General features: G+C 42.4%; 1 protein-coding gene across 1 annotated transcript; it reads left to right on the plus strand.

Annotated features, from left to right (window-relative positions):
* The first annotated feature begins 590 nt into the window (after nt 1–590).
* Nucleotides 591–19,836, plus strand: rab40b (RAB40B, member RAS oncogene family). Its single transcript, XM_041962872.1, has 7 exons — nt 591–1,156; nt 11,043–11,103; nt 13,822–13,882; nt 15,846–15,923; nt 16,654–16,876; nt 17,845–18,149; nt 19,221–19,836. The coding sequence occupies exons 1-6, from the start codon at nt 1,015–1,017 to the stop codon at nt 18,141–18,143; spliced, it is 864 nt and encodes a 287-aa protein (XP_041818806.1). The 5' UTR covers nt 591–1,014; the 3' UTR covers nt 18,144–18,149; nt 19,221–19,836.
* Nucleotides 19,837–20,141: the final 305 nt, after the last annotated feature.

Genomic DNA, 20,141 nt, shown 5'->3' on the forward strand with positions numbered 1-20,141 from the left:
TGTTTTCGAGGCAGAGCAGCAGAACCCCTGTTTCACTTTAATACTTTATCTGCCTCCTTTTGGACACCAGGTGGCAGCAGAGGCCAGGCTGGAGAGGCTTACACAGAAATCTGCGGACCCACTAATTACTCTGCTCTTCCCGCCATATTTCACCGGAAGAAGTAAATACGTAATGTTGAGTTTGATTTTGGCTTTGAAAAATGACTTTAAGTAACAGATTTCCTCCATTTTAAAGACCTTAACTAGTATAAGATCTTTAAATAAAAATGCAAATGTAAGATTTTTTAAAATGTGCTGTGATGGCAGAATACAGCACATCAGGCTTTTATTTTGTAGGCTTGGCAGGAAGTAGTTCGTTCAAGTTTATAGCATACTTTGTAGCTTGACTGCACGCGGGGATCCAATCAAATGTCTTCTCTGGTGTGTTGACGGACGTCTCCAGCGTTAGGTCCGGGCTCAACGTTGCCCTAGCAACTCACAGGATGAACCAATCAGACGGAGGCAGGCAGAGCTGGACTGCACCCTCCCCTCACCGTCTCCATCCCCATCCGTGACACCACCTCCGCTGGAGCAGGGAGGCATAGGGAGGGTGCCAGATAACCGTCAGTTCCTCCTCCTCAGTCCGGAGTCCAGGAGCCGAACTGAACCGTCTGCGGAGGGTTCTTACCTTCGTGCGTAAAAGCGCTGTGCGTCCTGTGCGCGCTGATGGCGCAGAGGAGGCAGTAACACCGTCCTGCGATAGTTGTCGATGTCCGAGGTTCACGCTGGACACTTGTAGATCCTCTGGACACAATCTGAACCGGGTGACGAAGCTGTTTGCTGCACGTAAACACACACAGAGCCCCCGTGTTGGATCGTGGAGGGACTTTAATCGTCGCGGATTTATCGGTGAACTTCACGCGTCTCGGTCCCGTCTCCCCGCTACGGACCTGACTGTTAGAGGAGGGGGTTTAGGCTCTGTGCTGCCGAGCCTCATCTCATGATGGGACACGGCAGCTGTCATCTGCAGCGAGGATGAGCCACAGAAGCAGCCCGGCCAGGGCGTACGACTTTCTGCTCAAGTTCCTGCTGGTGGGGGACAGCGATGTCGGGAAGGGCGAGATTCTGGCGAGCCTGCAAGACGGAGCCACCGAGTCCCCGTACGGATACAACATGGGTGAGTGACCACCGGGTCGGAGGGGGAGGGGCTGTGTTGAGAGAAGGTCACTTTTGTGTCTTTAACCCACCTGTCAGGTTATTTTTGGAGGTTTTACGCGCACTGATTTTCTTTTTTTACGCGCGGTGTTCGCGGCTGTCCGTGAAGACCACCTCCATACACACACTGCACAGCACTGAGTCCAGTATGGGACCCACCACACCTTCCTAATCAAAGGGAGTGTAAAGTCGTCATACTGGAGGACACACTGACCCTCAGACAGAGGCAGAAAGTATCCGAGTAATTTTTTCAGATGGCGCTTGTACTTTCATTTCCATTTACTGCTACCTTCTACTTCTACTACTGAAATACTGTACTTTTTACTCTACTGCATTTATCTGATTAGTTACTTTAGTTACAAAATCAGTAGTTCCCAGCCTCTTTGTCCTGTGTCCTCTTCAGGTGTCTCTGAGTTGTTGTGTTTTTCACTAAATATCAAAGATGAGAGAAAAGTTCAGAAGCTGAAAACAGGTTTGTGTATCAGAAATTAGTTTTTCCTTCTTTCCCGTGAATTATCTGAGGCCCCGCTTATATTGATCTGGTGACCCTCTGGAGGGGCCCGACCCCCAGGTTGGACAGTTGATCTATAAACATGTGACTGAGACTCTGCTGCTTCATTTTTTCTTACAATGAAATATTTACTCATGCTCTGTGATGGAGGAAGAGTTCAGATCCTTTACTGAAATAAAACTACAATACCTCACTGTACAAATACTCACTGTACAAATACTCTGGTACAAGTAAAAGTCCTGCATTGAAATCTTACTACAGTAAAAGTATGTAAGTGGACTCGAGGATGTACTTCAAGTATTCAAAGTAAAAGTAAATCCAGGCTCAAATTTGACGTGACACGACATCATCCAGTAAGATGCTGCGTCTGCGTCTGCGTCTGCCAATCACGTTCATGCAGGTGATTCCTGGTGGATTCCTTTGTAACGTGAACACAGTATTTGTACTGCGTACGTGAATGCAGTACAAAGAATGCGTAGTAGAACAATATGAAATACTTGCAGATGTGAAAACTTTCCAGAGTTGTGAAATCCTGTCTGTGGGTATTATAAACCCTGAGCTGTGTGTGACAGGCAGTGGTGGAATGTAAATAAGTACATTTACTAACTTACTCTACCTACAGTTTTAGGTATGTACTTTAACTATGTATTTCTACTTCTACTCAACTGCATCTCAGAGGGAAATACTGTGATTTTGATTTACTTTACAGATTCAGATAGTAACTGAAATGAATTATGATGTAATTGTATACATGTAGCTGTGCAGCAGTAAATAACGTTAAATAAATAATAATAAGCTGCAGCATCAGAGAGAAGAACACATGAATGTACCAATAATTATAATCCATTAATATATATGCCTCTGAAATGAGTACTTTTACCTCTTGGTACTTTAAGAACATTTTAATGCTACTACTTCTGTACTTTTAATGCATTAGTATGTAGTATTTTTACTCTGTGGTTTTGCTACTTTTACTCAGAGTACTTCCTCCACCTCTGCTTTAAATGTTTGATCTGATGCTCAAACTGATCATTTCTGTCCACCATCACAACCGCTTGTGTTGTTTTGATGCAGATCGTGGTCACGCTAACTCCCACATGACTTAGATTAGCTTGGTTAGCTTAGTTAGCTTAGCTACAGCAAGCTTATATGGATTTTGGGCACAGAAAAGACAAATATGAGAGTATTTATATGAGTACTATTACTTAGTACTTTAATTTTGTATTATACTATTCTGATTAATTGTCTCACATTTTGCTTATTTATTACTGTAAATTTATTTCCTCTTTTACTGTTTGTTAGTCTGTGTGCTTTTATGCCAAATGTTTTTGTACCACTGCCTGTTGGCACTTTGGCTCTAGAAAAGCAAAGCGAACCGGAAAAAGAAGCATTTTTTCTATAATTTATCATCTTCCTTTTATTTCATTTCTCATTGCAGTGTGTGTGTGTGTGTGTGTGTGTGTGTGTGTGTTATATTAATAAGTGCTGGCTGGCAGGCAGCTGCTCATGACTCACTCACTCTCTGTCGACGCTCTCAGCTCTTCACACTCAGCTTACAGATGATGTAACTCACAAGCTGGCGGCCATGTTGGAGGTCTGCAGCTTCAGGCCAACTGTGACTTTGTACTCGTACACTCGTTCCATAAAGTTTGGACGCTGTATAAAACATAAATAAAACAGAATGCGATAACCTGTTAATCCTTTTTGACTCAACTGAAAACATCACAAAGACAATATATTTAATGTTTGAGCTCATCAGCTTCATGATTTTGTAAATATCTGCTGATTCTGAATCTGATGCAGCAACATGTTTGAAGTTGTGACAGGAGCAACAAAAGACTGGGAAAGATGTGGAACGCTCCAAAAACACCTGTTTGGATCATTCCACAGGTAAACAGGTTGATTGGTAACAGGTGATAGTATCATGATTGAAAGGCTCAGTGGTTCACAGCGAGGATGTGCTCATGGGTCACCTGCTCACCTGTGAAGGCTCCATTAATGCTGAAAGGTACAAACAGGTTCTGGAGCGAGATGCTGCGTTCAGTTGAAGCGTTCTGATTTATTTCTGTCAGCGTCTTTTTGATCTATGTTAGATTTCTATTTAAAAAACATTTTGGTTGTGATAATTTTGAGCCGATCAAATTCAGTATGGACAGGTGTGTTCAGTGCAGGTGTGTTTCCATCCACCTGTTTTTATGCACATTTTGGTCATACAAAGTGTGGAAGAGTGGAAAAGTTGAAATATCTGTGAGAAGTGTTTCCTGTAGTCTGATGTGTAAAAGTTCTTCTGTGGATCAAACCTCCATGAGTCATGTGACTTGTGTGGAGTCATGTGTTGAGTGATGATGAGGAGACCGTAACCTTCCTCACGTTCATTACTTACTTCCCACTCTTCAGTAACTCCTCATCAAAGCAATTGTTCATTTTGGGAAATGTTCTTCTTGAAGCTTCAGCCAGAGCTGTTAGCTTAGCATAGGTACTGGATGTCTAAAGGAGACAAAATCCACCCAAGCACCTTTAAAGCTCACTGATTAAAAACAATTAACAATTATTCTACATAGTTTGTTTAACTGGTACAAAAACCAAAATGTGTGAGCGAGTTATGTTTCGTATGATGGACTCTTTCTTGTCCCGTCCTGTTTCTTTGTGTCATATCCTCAATGTAAAACCTGTGAATGCTTTCAGTGCTGCAGGCAGAGAGCACTGTGTGATGTATCTGTGTTCTCAGTCTTTGCACGGGAGCAGCAGCGGAGCGTTGACTTCTGCAGGGTTTTACTGCACAGCCTTAACGTGACGCCGCTTCACGCTGACTGATAACACAAGTGGATCCTAACATGAAAGTAAATCTCTCCCAGTGTAGCTCTCGTATTTCAGGCATGCAGCTGACAGCCGGAGTGACTTCACGTGACAACAGAAAAAGCCTCAGTGCCTCCGACTGCTGACATCACCAGCAGCAGCCTGCGGAGAGGAGGTCAAAGGTCAGGGATAAAGGAATAGTCAGTCTGATGCCAGAATGATCCTGGATGGATGAAACAGAAAAAAAAACAGTTGAATGGAGTTTGGCTTTTTATTAGAGCCTGACTGCATTTTTCAATCCACATATCAATAACAAGAAGTTTTGATCTTAACACACACTAACAGCTAACAGAAACAAAACTAAAATCCATCGTTTGACCTTTGACTGGAGCTCTTTTAATCATGTCGTCTCTTTGCGTCTCTTCTTCTGCGATGGTTTAATGGCACCGACTGGAGAATCAGCTCCACCTGCTGTTTGTCTCCATCAACCGATGAACTCATAGTCAACACAGCATTACTGGATGGAAACAAGTACTCAGTCATGTCTTATTTGTAGGACTCTCTCGAAATTTGGCTGCTATAAGTTGTAAATTTGGATGGTTGATTAGCAGCTAATCAGCATTAGTTAACAGGATGTCACTGCCCGATCTGTACCGGAAACCTGATTTGTAGTGTGCAGGTTGAATATGTGCCCATGTGGATCGGTTGTGGTTAACCCAGGCGTTAGTCTGACCTACGCACATGTGCAGTACCGATCAGGCGGATTGGGTGCAGGATACGAAGCTAACGTAAAATTAGCAAGGCTAAGCTAATAGCTCTTGAACATCAGCTAACAAAGCCCTACCATTATGTGGTTAATGACCTCACTTTCTGATAGGAACTAACAGAACACGAAGCTAGCTTTACATTAACTTTAACATTACTGAGGCTAGTTTACTCACTATCCAATATCAGCTGACAAACAGATGACAAAGCTAATGAGGCTAACTAACTACTACTAACTACTCTGTATTAGCTGTATTAGCTAACAGGACACAAAGCGAAGTATCAGCTAACAGATGATAAAGCTAACATTTGTGAGGCTAACTAAGTCACCACTTGGTATCAGTTAACAGGACACAAAGCTAACTATCAGCTAACAGATAACAAAGCTAACATGAGTGAGGCTCAAAGCTAACATTAGTGAGGCTAACTAAGTCACCACTCTGTATCGGCTAACATGACACAAAGCTACATATCAGCTAACAGATGACAAAGCTAACATTAGTGAGGCTAGCTAAGTCACTAGTTGGTATCAGCTAACAGCACCCAAAGCTAAATATCAGCTAACAGATGACAAAGCTAACATTAGTGGGGCTAACTAAGTCACTGCTCAGTATTAGCAGACACAAAGCTAACATAGTATTAGTGGGAAATGTGCTGCATTAATGAAATGTCATCAGAATGGGAAAGAAACCGGGACTTGGGAATGTTGATGCATTATTCTGAGATGGTAGCATCCATTGCTAACAGGACACAAAGCTAACATAGTAACATTAGTGAGGCTAATTAATATATGTGTATGCTGATGTATTTGCGATGAGCTGAAAATCAGCCGCTAATCAGAGTCAGAGTCGAGAGCTCTAGTTTTTATTTATTTTAAAAGGGGACAATGGCTCCTTGGGGTGATGTGAGACTCGTAGGGTTTTGATGGAAGTTCTGTACCAGCCAGTGACGACATGGTTTCCCCCACATCAGGCTGTCTGGCTCAACTGATGGAAAACTGGAGCGATGAAGCCTTGATGTCTGTCGTTTCTGGGTCATCTCCCTTAATACGAGGTATGATGGGCGAGGGATCATAGCTGTGTTTGGCTGCCTCCCTGCCAGAGAGTTTTGCGGTGAAAATGCGGGACGGCTGCAGGCTCCACTGGAACAGGATCAACGGCGTGGAGGCCGCAGGCATCCCGACGGGGGCTTCATTCTCCAGCCAAGTCCAGAGAAGAGCTGCTTTTACAGGCTGTGGTGAGGGGACGATGCCAAAACCACACGGGGGAAGCCTTGATTACAGCTCGGAGAACACACCGACGCAAGCTCACAAAAATGCACACAAGCACCCTGACAGTTTATTTTACATATTTTATGAGACGCTGATAATTACTCACAAATGAGACGCATAAAAAAAGGCCAAATGCTTGTTTACAATATGTTTTTAAAGCCAATGAACTGCACTTTTATTAACATTTTGGACATTGTGTTACTTCACAAAAACACTCCTCCATTTTCTCAACTGAACCTCCAGTAAACAGCCGAACCTTTGAAAATCCCTGAGAGTCGAGACTCAGGGAGACTTGACAAATGTATGTATGTGTGTGTGTGTGTGTGTGTGTGATGGTGTGGGGTATAATGATGAAGGTGGTGGAGATGCTGTTGGTGTTGCCAGGAGAGGCTGACTCATTCCTCTGAATGTGTGATCCCACTCATACAGATGGGGTGACCTTGGCGAGCACATGAAAAACACGGAGATGTGATTTCTTTTTTACATCATTGACATTGTGATTGGATGACACAGACGTGATGTCACTGAAGTGGTCATTTCAAACGGAGGCTGTTTGAATAAGGTTAGATGTTTTGTGTTTAACTGTGTGTCACGGATTGTTCATTCAATTCAGGTAACAGGACAGGAAGGACTCAAAGCTAATGTAATGTGAGTGCAACAGGAAATCAAAGCTTTGAAATAAAAAATTAATTTGGATTAAAGTGAAGTAAATGAGAACAGGAAGCCTGTCGGAGACATGAGGTGAGGAAAGGTAACTGTGGGAGATGGATGAGAGGTGAAAGACGGACAGATGGAGGAAGACAAGTGACGCTGGCAACAACCCCTGGTGTTAGAATAAGGAAGGTTATTTTAGGTGAAACAGGAGGGCTGGACGTGATGTGAGGCAGCTCATTTTCATTTGAGCTCGAATGATCTTGATTCTCATACAGGTCTTAACCAAAGCGACGTTGTTGATTTGCTGGGCCTCAAGTGGCTTCAGTCTGGAAATGTCTAGTGTTTTCCTCACAATCGCTGCTACAAAGCATAAAATACATGTTGCCGTGATAACTTTCCTGTCTCAGAGTGCTTTGAAACCTCAGATGAGCTGAGAAACTCTGTGAGGCTTGATTTACAGGCGCTAATCTGTGTGTTCACAGTGATAAAGCTAACATGCTAATGTTTAGCAGATGCATTTTTAACAAGTTCATTATCCTAGTTTAGCATGTTAGCGTGACCTGATGATGGCGCTAGGTGATCAGTGGATCACCAAAGTTATCGCAGTTCATCCTCAGGGGAGCATGAATGTCTGAATGTAATAATCATAACAATCCAGCCAATAGTTGTATTTCAGTATGGACCCAGGTAGTGGACTGACCCACAGAGCAACATTAGCATCCACGCTGCTAGCATGGCTAAAATCCAAAACACTCCCCATCAGACTTTTATTATTGTAACATACTGTTTCAGCGTGTTACAAAATCTGTGTGAGCACAACATCTGATAGAATATAATCCACAATTATCTTCATAAACACTGACACGGTCCTTTAATACAGACAGACGTGTTGAATCTGGGCTCTGCTGTTGCAACCCCCCACCGCACGCACACACACACACACACACACACTCCAGCAGGCAGTGAGTTTTACTGTTTTGACGTCTGTCAGCAAACCTCACTGCTCCAACCTCTTATGTAACACCACTTTCCCAAGATGCTTCATGTATCATGCATGCCAGAGAGAGAGAGAGAGAGTGAGTGTGTGTGTGTGTTTGTGTGCGGCCTGTGCGTGCCTGTGTGTTTGTGTGTGTGTGTGTCATACTTGAACATATGTGTGTAGGTTGGACTGTTGTGTTGCTCTCCTCCCAGAATAACTCGTGTATTATATCACATCTTGTCCTCCCTGATCTTCCTCCTCTTCCTCTCCGCTCTAATATGCCTGAAGTCTCCGTCTCTTCTTGCGAGCGTTCGTTTCACGGTATCGTGTTTGTGTGTTCAGAGCAGAGCTGAACATCAAACCTGACCAAACCTCAGTTTTTGTGCGATTCTTTCTCTTGTTTACTCTCTTTCATCGCATATTTCCTGATTTGCCGAATCAGCAGTTTGATCATTTTACATTTTGTTCGTGAAAAGTCTTCGTGCTGCTGTTTGACGTCCGATCGCACCACAAAGTTTCACAGAGAAGTTCGTCCACACATCACTGCGAAACATTTGATTTTAACAGGTCTAGTCGGTGAATTACTGTAGCTGGTGAGCTAGCTGTTAGCATGCTAGCTAGCTGGGAACATGCTAGTACTCGTTGTCCTTCTTCAGTAACTCGTTGTTCAAGAAGTTCCTGAGAAAAAAGATGTCAGACAGACTGAACATCAGAGTACAGAGAAAATAGAAACTCAGGTATTGTGGCTGATAGAGCTAGCACGTTTCCAGATTGCTAGCATGACGGTGGTTAGCTCACTGGCTAAAGCTCAGCTGACTGGTGTAAGTGTGTCTGAACAACCGGATACCGTCTGTAGCTCCCCCGAAGCATACTCAGACACAAGTGGTTTCCTTTAACTGGTTTAATGACCAACCATCGTTCATCATTCACCGTGAAAACTAAACACACAATATAGAACATATTAAATTATGAGGATACATGCACAGCATGTGGAAAAACGTTTTGCAAAGTAATATACACAAACAACAATTACCTTGTCGGCTGCGTGCTACAGAGGAGGTTGATCTTCAGGCTTTGCAACAAGAAACTTCTTTAAATTAAGTCCATCCTGCAGCAGGCCACACATTCATGCCCACTGCTAGCTTGTTAACATCCACTAAGGTATCTGCTGCCGCATGAGCAGCCCAAAAACCTCTTCAAAATAAAAGTGGCTTAAAAATAAAAGCATAAGCGATTTCATCAAATAAAAGATAATTGCAACTTAAATTCTTACAAATAAAAACAAATATGACAACAATTACACCGTCTTAAGCACTGACTTTAGCTTTGTCTTTACCAGAGTGAGCAAAACCACAGCATAGCCTGTGCTAACAGCGATCATAGTCTGTTCCCTGTTAGCACTGAGCGCTGCTGGTTCTGCAGGGACAGCACAGCATCCCTCCATCCATCACAGGAAGATAAGCTGCTCCAACGGCTCCAAGTGGTGGTGTAAATGATGGCTTCTACAGATCGGCAACGATACAGACACAGTTTAACAGATACAGACACAGTTTAATAGATACAGACACAGTTTAACAGATACAGACACAGTTTAACAGATACATAGTTTAAGAAAACGCTGCAGTATCTGTGCCGGTGCTACAGTAACTTATGTAAACGGAGCCTCTGAGCTCTGAGAGTAAATGCTCTTACAGTTGAGAGCATTTACATAACATATGTATGTGTGTGTGTGTGTGTGTGTGTGTGTGTGCGTGTGCGTGTACTTGGCAGCCATTGTTGAAGCATCATTGGGGTGTCGTCTCTTGCAGACAGCTCCTGATAATTACTGTTATAAAAGAGAGGAGCCGCCCGCTGCCTTTGTTCCTGCCGGGGACTCATGTGACAGCAGCCTGATATTAACAGCTAATCGTGTGTGTGTGTGTGTGTGTGTGTGTGCGTGAGTGTGTGTGTGTGTGTGTGAGAGAGAGAGAGTGTAAAGATGGTGGCTGCTGGTACAAATCTCTGATGTTCTGCAGTAAATCTGTTGCCTTCTTGGCTGGAAGAGCCTTTTCTTAATCTGCTGTCAGAGGAAACTGTGGATGGAGGCTGAGAGGTTGCTGGTTCTAATCCCTATTAAAGTGACTGTTTAAAAACCCTTTCAGTTCATAACCTTTTCTTTCTCACAATAATCAGGACGGTAAATTAAGACTTGATCTGAATAGCTACGGTCAAAATTAATGGTATAAACATGCAGGTTTGCATAGAAAACATGTTAGAAAATGTATTTTCTCTGAACAGTGAAGGTGTCAGATACGATGTGTGATCACAGAACAGTAACACAACCAATCAGTGACGTCAAACTATGAGCTCACAACAGACTCAGAAAATGGAAGTACTCCATTAAGTACCCGGAAATTGTACTTTAGTACAGTACCTGGGTAAATGTACATTGAAGTGTTTCTACGTTTGCTGAAGCACGCACAGTTGACCATCGGATGATTTTTGTCTTTCACACACATCAGATGCACTCACGGTTTGCTTTGCTTTCACACCACAAACGAACCAGCCGGATTCTGGACTCGAGTTTGCCGGCGGTCTCGGCCTGTGTTTTTAGACTTCTTTTACCTCTGACCCGTTTGGTTTGGTTTAGCTGTTTGTCAGTTGGGTTTGGGTTGTGTAACATGAATTAAAAAACTAAACTGCTGTTGGGGCGCTTTCACACCTGAAGTTTGGTTCAGACCAAGCTCAACAAGCTGAACCAAACTGGTCTGGCTCAAAGCTTCCTGAGGTGACCATAAAAGTGGTTTCCAGCAGTCACCTGGAGGTTTCTTTTTGCTTTTTTTTTTTTTACTGTATTTATTGTTTTCTTATTCTGTGTCCTGTTGTTGTTTCAGGGATCGACTACAAGACGACCACCATCCTCCTGGACGGGAGGAGAGTCAAGCTGCAGCTCTGGTACCATCACACACACACACACACACACACGTCTCCGGGTGAAACTCGCTGTGTCTCTCTCAGGTCATGTGATCGTCAGCAGAAAGGCTGATTGTGTGAAAGGAGGACAGAGCAGAGCAGCGTAAACAGGAAGCACGTGAGGCTGTTTGACTTGATAAAGAGCTGTTTCAGGTGACGCGGCCTCCGGCAGACATGTTGGCAGCGGCTGCCTGTGATTCTAAACTTCTCTGGTTTTCTCTCATGATTTCTGTCTTCACTCCCGTCAGATAATTCAGATTTTATTTGTCATGAGTTTTGCCCCCAATCGATGGAGGCGGATGGAGTTTAGTTGATGCTGCCGACAGCTTTGAAAACTGAGCAGACTGCTTCTTGTCTGTTTATTATCCCTGAGCTTCAACCAAACGAGATAAAAGGTGTTAATCAGTCGGCTTCAGAGGTGCTGCGAGGCCTCAGTACTGTACATGAGTGTCATGAAATGGCTTAATGATGCTCCTGCTCTGGGAGCGAATGATGAAACCATTAACAAAGGTGAAGACCACGATCCAACAGCCGCAAAGTTCCTCCACCAAAGTCAAACTCAGCGTTTTGTAGAGGACGGGTTACCTCCGTTTCTCAGCAAGTCCACAGACTTGTACTAGACGACGCTGTGAAGATCTGCAGCCGTGCAGCTCAAACAAAAACAGAGAAATGAAGGTAAACCGGTCCATTTGAATCTGCGTGAAGTGAACTTTCAACCAGCTGTTGGTTTCGTTTGAACTGGGCACAACACTGGCACTCGTAAGGTCAGATTACTGAGGTCAGAGGGGAGCGATTCGCAAGATGTGAAACGACACACATCCGAATAAACTCTGTAACTGCATGTAAACTGTAAATCTGCTGCAAAGAGCTGAACCACAGAAACACACACTGTCTGCATGAATGCATGTGTTACACATAGATGTCCATGTTTTATAACCTGCACGCACTCACACAAGAAAGATGTGGGAGAGATTATAGTGCACTTAAAGCACAGTACACACACACACACACGCACTCACACACATCCATGGCTGTAAACCTTCAGCCCTCTCAGAGGTATTTTTAGAGCGGTTTTGCTTTTAGTTGAGTCAATATTAAATTATTAATCTGAAACTTTGTTTGATGTTTAAGCGGATGAGACGCTTTTGTGTGTGTGTGTGTGTGTGTGTGTGTGTGTTTGTGTGTTTGTGTGTTTGTGTGTTTGTGTGTGTGTGTGTGTTTGTGTGTGTTTGTGTGTGTGTGTGTGTGTGTGTGTGTGTGTGTGTGTGTGTGTGTACACACACTTGAGTAAATCCAGTTTTATGATCATCTTCACAACAACACACACACTCATGTTTGGGATGATTTCCTGTCACTGGTAACAACAGATGGAGGCTCTCAGTATCACTACATGATGAATCTATGTGGTTTTGTTGGACCACCTGACTCACAGACTGGCAGCTGGCCTTCTATCTGGCCCGGTCAGAAGCAGCAGGCCAGCAGCCAGCGAGCGTCCTCGCCGAGCCAACCAAAACACTGCTCTGGTATTCAGCTCCGCTGTTGGGAAACACACTCTTGTTTTTCACTGTCGACGCTCAAAAAAAACAAAACAGAGCCACAGTTCAGTCCCATGTTCTGTAAAGGGGAGTATTTAATGACAGTGTGGAGGATTCAGTGTCCAATAATGAAAACTGTCAATCCAAAATAATAATAACTACAGCTGTGATGATATGCTTATCTCCCCATTCTATACTAAGATGATACTTTTGTGCTGATTCCACACATGTTGTGTTTCTAAAGTATTGCCAGAGACTGTTTATCATGAGCTATATTTCCAAAAATGATACCCATCACATCTCAGTCAGTCTGTCTAACTTTTATTACTTTTATTTACTATTGAGCTGTTCTTGCTCATCATGCTGCTGTCATAACAAAATAATAAATACAGTTTCGAGCCAACGTGTTCTGCTCTCTCCTGACATACTATGTCTCCACCTAGTGGTGGCTGTATTTTAAAACCCATGGGAACTTTGAGTTTTGACCCTCTGAGGTTGCTGTAGCTGGTCAGCTGCACAGTAACAGACTGAGTTAGCAAAGCAAAGTCAGCAGCTAACAGTTGTTTCCACAGAGCATAAAAAGTAAAAGCCTGGAAATATGAGCACACATTTTTTTATGTAAAGTTTTAATTATGTGAAATTAAATGTTTTTTTCGGACAGTATTATTCGCGCTGCGATGCTAATTTCAATTAGCATCTTAATGGTAATTCCCATTATGTGTTAGCATCGAGCTAACGGACTCGGCGCTAGTTATTTATTAGTTAAAAAAACGATTCAGGAATCAAAGAATTGGTTCAGGAATCATAGCACATGTCAAATGAAAGCCCAAGTCAAGATCAAGTCCCAAATCAAGTCCCAAGTCAAGACCAACAAGCAACAAGTCAAGATAAGCAAGTTTTGAGTCGAGCAAGTCCCAAGTCAGGTCATGTGGTCTCTGTAGCGGATCTGAATCAGAGATGTCTTTGCTTCTTGTTTGGAAACAGGAATGATTGTTTAGATGTGAAGATACTCCACTAACTTTCCTTAGAAGATAGTGAAAAGTCCAAAAACTAAATGTTTATCTTAAAGTGTGTGACATTTGAAATGTTAACGTCTCTCTGAAGCAGTTTGACCTTTGACCCTGATACCTCAACCCCTGACCTTTTATTCTCTGTGTTGTTTCAGGGACACGTCTGGTCAGGGACGATTCTGCACTATATTTAGATCTTATTCCAGAGGAGCACAGGTATGTTTCTTCAACACCTTCCACTTCCACAAAGCCGCTGGCACACCTGTCAGGTCTCATGCTGACATGCAAGTTAGCTTTGCTCTCTGTAGCTTGTTTGCTGATAGGTTAGCCTAGCAACTGTATAGCTAGCTTTGTGCCCTGGAGCTAAAATTTAGCTTGGCTAATTTTGAGTTAGCTTCACACCCTTTAGCTGAACTTTAGCTGCAGCGGTAGCTTTGTTTGGTGTTACTTGAATTGGGATTTACAGTAGCTTTTCCCTGCTAATGCTATGTTAGCTGTGGTCTCTGTCTGAGCCGCTCAGCTGAAGCTCCTCACAGCTTTTCTTTGAGTTGCTGTTCTGACCTCAGACAGACGGAGCAGTGAGAGGATGTGTGAAGAAATTCATCCCACACATCAAACAGCCTCAGACCGCCTTGATATGCTCCCAGTGGAGAAAAAAGAAAACACTTTTCATTGAATGAAGTTGTGTTGTTGTCATCACTCACAGAGGAGATATCACCATGGCAACAGTCACACTGTCGCCACAGTGAGGCTCAAAGCAGATCATGAATCTTTAGAGTGTGTGTGTGTGTGTGGGTGTGCTTGAGAGACTTGATAATAACCTACACGTCCATCTATTATTGTTGGTGCGACAACAGTCAACGTAAAGAGTTAAATCCTATGTTACTACATTTATGTAGACTGCAGCTAACAGTTATTTAAAGTATTGATTCATCATTCTGTAAAAAAGACATAAAAATTACGTCTTCACATGTCTTATTTTGTCCGATCAGCGGTCTACAATATTCTGAAAAGGGGAGCTGCAATTTGGTATTTCGACAATTTGCTTAAAAAAATTACTGAAATGGTTAATTGATTATCAAAATAGTTTCAGATGAATGCTCGGATGATCATTTCAGCTCTAATACTGACTAGATAAGCAGAGGCAAACAAGATAAAGTGGTTTGTTCCTGCAGGTTTCTGAACTGCAAGAATAAAACACCAAGAATCACACTGTGTAGTTTTCACGGGCTTACACTGAATTATAGAGACTCCAGTGGTGGCTAATACTCTGCAAGTTGACCCAAACACTCATTATCCACCACAGCTGTAAGGTTTTCTCTCAGCTGCCACTGCAATGCTGTGTCCGAGTTGGTGCAGTGATGTTGAGGTGAAACAAAGTCTGCAGGACGACTCTGTTGATCAGCACTGCAAATTAATTTGTTGTAGTTACACAGCTGGTATCGCTCTCATCGTGGACACATCTGTTTTCCAAGTCTGACATCAGCAGCAAAACTTTTCCTCCTCACTGCTGTGAAAGTCAGCGTGTGAACAAACCAGCATGTCCCAGATGATCCCTGCACGGTCAGCTGTAGTGGCCGTTTCAGGCGGCGGCTTTCCGTGTTTACTTCCTGTCAGACTCGGACGAGCTTCATGTAAAAGTCATGTTTATCTGGGAAGCTGTAGGAGGCTCATGCAGCTCATCCTGATGTGCGCTGCGTTGTGAGAATCTGCTTTAGTAAGGATGTCCCACAATAACCACATTTATGGGAAATACACCAGGTTGAAGTAAACCAGAATGACTCTTTAGTTACCTTATAATGGACTTTTTCAGGGGTTCAGATTCATTAAGCACAAGTCAGATGTGTCAAAGCATCATAAGCCGTTTTCAAGCATTTCGGTCAATGAAAGGCTCAAGAAGGCGACTCTAAGACACAAAACAGACAAACAGTTATTATGGTGTATGGAAAGTAATGCTGCCTTGCTAACAAACTCTTTGCTAATAAATACACCTTAGTTTCAGTGCGCATTTTAAGTATGTGCCTCAAAAAATCATGCATTCATTCACATTTTCTCAAAATGTGGTTAAAATTTGCACTACATTCGGATGGTGGATTATTTTCACCTTCAGGTTAAAAAAATTATAGTTAACTGTCGCTGAACTGCATAAAAAGTTCTGTCTCTGTTTGTTTCCCCTCAGGGAGTTATTCTGGTGTACGACATCACCAACCGCTGGTCCTTTGATGGAATCGATAGGTGGATCAAGGAGATAGACGAGGTCAGTGATCAATCAATCAATCAGTCGGTCAGACTCTACATGATCCTGTCAGTGTTTCTAAAGCTTTGATTTTGACTGTTCCTGTGTTTTATGGTCACATCTGAAGTGATATTTCACTCCAGAAAGATAATTCAGAGTTTTTTTCTCCCTTCGCCTCATTTCACTCTCCAGCACAATCACTGTTTTAATTGCTCTCTTGGAGAACTCGATGGAGCATTACTGCTCAGACGGCAGCACCCTCACACACACAGTTTTATTCTTGTATGCTTGTATTTGCCCTTGTTGACTGAATGTATTCCCTCGCTCATAACACCAGCTAAAACTATGGGGGTCTGAGCTATACGGATACGGATCACCTCTCAAGGTACAAAGTGGTATCATTAGACAGGACGAGCTGCAGCTAGCTGGTTAGCATGCGAATGTCACGCAGCATAATACATATATGTCTTTCACATAACGTGAGAACTGTTATTTCTTTCCATTCTGTTGATAATTTTAGTTAATTTTGGACAACATTCTTCCATATTGCACATTTCAAACCATGTTAAAATGGCCCAAAATGGCCTCACTTTGCAAAAATGTCCCCATTTGTTTGAGCTGACGTCATCTGTTTTAAGATTTAAAACAAAATGTCACCTGGAGTCCTAGAGAGGCTGAAGCTGACATCTAACCTGAATCAGTTAATCCACCAAATGACCCTGTTACAAACTTCTGTTTCCTGTTTACCCAGCATGCTCCAGGGGTGCCCAAGATCCTGGTTGGGAACCGTCTGCACCTGGCCTACAAGCGGCAGGTGACGACGGAGCAGGCGCAGGTTTACGCGGAGAAGCTGGGCGTCACCTTCTTCGAGGTCAGCCCGCTGTGTAACTTCAACATCACCGAGTCGTTCACTGAGCTCGCTCGAATCGTCCTGATGAGACACGGCATGGAGCGGATGTGGAGACCCAACAAAGGTCAGTCAGCCGTCTCACGTAGAGCAAGTATTCAGATCCTTTACTACAAATACTCTGTTACAAGTAAAAGTCCTGCATTGAAAGTGTTACTCCAGTAAAAGTATGCAAGTATAATGAGGAAAATGTACTTCAGGTATTAAAGTAAAAGTAGTAAATGCACTTAGTTACATTCCAGCAGTGCATAAAGTGCTCTAACATTAATAAAATCCTCTTCTTTCTTTCTGAGAGTCAGACGTTCACAGTGATTCCACTCATGTCTGTACGCTAAATATGAAGCTACAGCCAGCAGCTGCTTAGCTTAGCATAAAGACTGGAAACGGGGGGAAACAGCTAGCCTGACTAACATGTTTTATCTGGTTTGTCTAATCTGAATTGTGTGCTGGAGTATTTCTGAGGGGATCATACTGACATCATGCGTTATGAATTAACTCACTCACTGATTGGCTGAGAGGTGATGGCACTCTCCCTCTTCCTCCTCATGAAAGCTAATGACAGTGTTTTGTAGTAAGGATTGGAAGGTCTGTGCTGCCCTCTGCTGGACACTTTGTTTTCTATGTGTTTTCAGTGCTGTTAATTGATTTTAATGTTTTATAAAAAACAATTCATTCAGTCATTAAAGACAAACAGTAAAACAAAAGTTCTTTTAACAAATACAAATACATGTCTTTCAATCCCATTATGCAGTGTGCCACATTTTATAGATATATTACAGTAGTGCAACTCAGCATCTGTCAGTGGCGATGCAAGATGATGTTTAGTTAATTTACTGTCTTAATTTAATTTAATGTGTCTGTTTTACAGGGAGTGAATGAGTGACTGCTCACAATATATATATCTATTTAGATATTTTTTTTAATATATGACATGACTCTTACACTGTGAGAATGAGAGAACGTCATAAAAACTAATGAAACATGTAGCTGTGCTGAAATATGCTGTCTCTCTCTGTCTGTCTGTCTGTCTCTCAGTGTTGAGTCTTCAGGATCTCTGCTGTCGCTCCATTGTCTCCTGCACTCCAGTCCACCTGGTTGATAAACTCCCCCTTCCACTGGCTCTCAAGTCACACCTGAAGTCCTTCTCCATGGCCAATGGCCTCAACGCCCGCATGATGCATGGACGCTCGTACTCTGTCACCGCCAACGCCGCTGCTCACCACGGTGCCACCAAGAGGACAGGAGGGGCGCTGCTGAAAAAACCCAAACTAATTAGGCCGCCACCTCTCAGCCCATCTGCACAGAGCTGCAGAAACAGCTGTAAAATATCATAACCCTTGGTGAGTGTCAGTGAATGCACCGTCACCAGTTTTCAAGAAAGAAGGGAATCGTGACGCGTCATTTGTTTTCTCAGAGCTGAGGAGATGGCGACGCTCCGCTCCTTCTAGATCACCTGTTACTGCCACGAATGAGCAGCAGAGAAGAAGAAGTGAGACACTGAAGTGTGTGATGGTCAGCAGAGACCAGAGACCAGTTACATTAAGCAACACAGAAATCAAACAAAATAACCAAATTAAAAACAAAAGTAGGGTCATTATGCGTGCATGTATCTGTGTCAGTCATTATGGTCACGCTTTAGAGTGTCACAGTGAAATTCATCCTCACGTCTTCATGAAGTATCTGCCTCTAGATGTTTGGTGATATAATGACTCACTGGGTTAGTTATGAGCTAATGATTACTGTGCAGTCATGGAGGAAGTGACATCATGTCCACATCGACAGTGTCAACAGGAAATTTGTGTTGGTGTCAAAATGAAAGAGCAAGGACGAGTTCTCTCTGCAGTCGCCATTTTTTTAAACCATATTCTTCAACTCATCAGTGCGACAAACTTTCAGGGCCACTGATGAACAGAAAAACCTGAGATTTTAAGAATAAAGTTGAAATATTTTTTGAGAAAAGGCCAAATTTATTTGAGAAAAAAGTTGTAATTTTAGAGAAAAAATAAATGTGAAAAAGGTTAGGTAATAGTTTAAGAATAAAATCAAAAAGGTACAAAAAAATTCATGACATCTTGAGAATAGTATGCACAGTCAGGGAATACTAAAACATACACATTATTGTGGTTAAGTATGAGACATTACATCATCTTACAGCCTTTTCTCGTAAAATTAGGTTGGTTTTTTACGACCTTGTTCTCAAAATATAAATATTTTATTTGCAAAATATCTTTACTTTTTCTTGTTAAATCACAATGAAACATTGAGAGATTTGCGACTTTATTATAAGTTTTTTTTTAACTTTATAGAATTACAACTTTATGTTACAATTTGTAAAATATTTGAAATGTTTTTTTCTCTTAATTTTTTTTTCTCAACATATTTGGACTTTATTCTTTTTTTTCCACTAACAGCAACACGTTGAATTTTCTCTCCGCTTCATTTCAAAACCTTGGAAGAAGAAAGACTGAAGAAGAAGAAATCTGAGGGAAAAACCAGATTACAGCCCTTCATGTTGAAATACCTGCAGGAAGACACCGAGCCTCACAGACTGTTATTACTGATGTACAGTTTATCTGCAGGTGGAGTTTTCCTTAAACGCCTCTTTAACAGCGAGTTATTGTGTTCACTGTCGTGCAGCTTCTTCCTCAGGAAGTTTTCTACAGAACAGACACATGGACAACAACACTGACACACACATATCTGCACATACAAGCACTTTGGACTGTTTTTACACTTAAATCTGGGTGTCTGAGAGAAAACCTCCACCTTCCTCTTCTTCACGGCCTGTTTCACTGGCTTTTCAGACACGCTTACAGCTGCAGCTTGTGTACAATATTTGTACGTATTGTAAATATAACTGTTTGATACAATGATAATGGAGAACCTGTGGGGTTTGTATCTGTTTTCAGTGTAAAGTGAAGTTATATTTTTCCTGAGTGACACCAAAGACTCGCCTCAGAGGAGGTCACTGAACAGAAAGATGTGTTTTGCACTGTTTATCAATGTTTAATAAGATGCACCTTTACAATAAACTTTGCCCATGTAAGTCTCTGTGGTTTGTGCTTCCTGTGCAGGAATAATAGGGATTAGACCTTTACATCAGCTCTGTAAAACTATGAAACCATATCTCTTTATATTTTACCCCATAACTCCACTAAGCTATCAACTAGCGATGATGAAAAATATACTTATGTAATTTCATAGTGGAGTATGTAACATAAATACAGGATCGGCTAGTATATGGTGGCTCTGCTACTTTTAGCTGTTAGGGGCCCATGGCAAGTTTTTGAACCCACAGCAGTTAGCCCATTTGGTCTGGTTGGTAGGAAAAT

The sequence above is a fragment of the Chelmon rostratus genome, chromosome 21 (assembly GCF_017976325.1).
Source record: "Chelmon rostratus isolate fCheRos1 chromosome 21, fCheRos1.pri, whole genome shotgun sequence".
NCBI classification, from domain to species: Eukaryota; Metazoa; Chordata; class Actinopteri; order Chaetodontiformes; family Chaetodontidae; genus Chelmon; species Chelmon rostratus.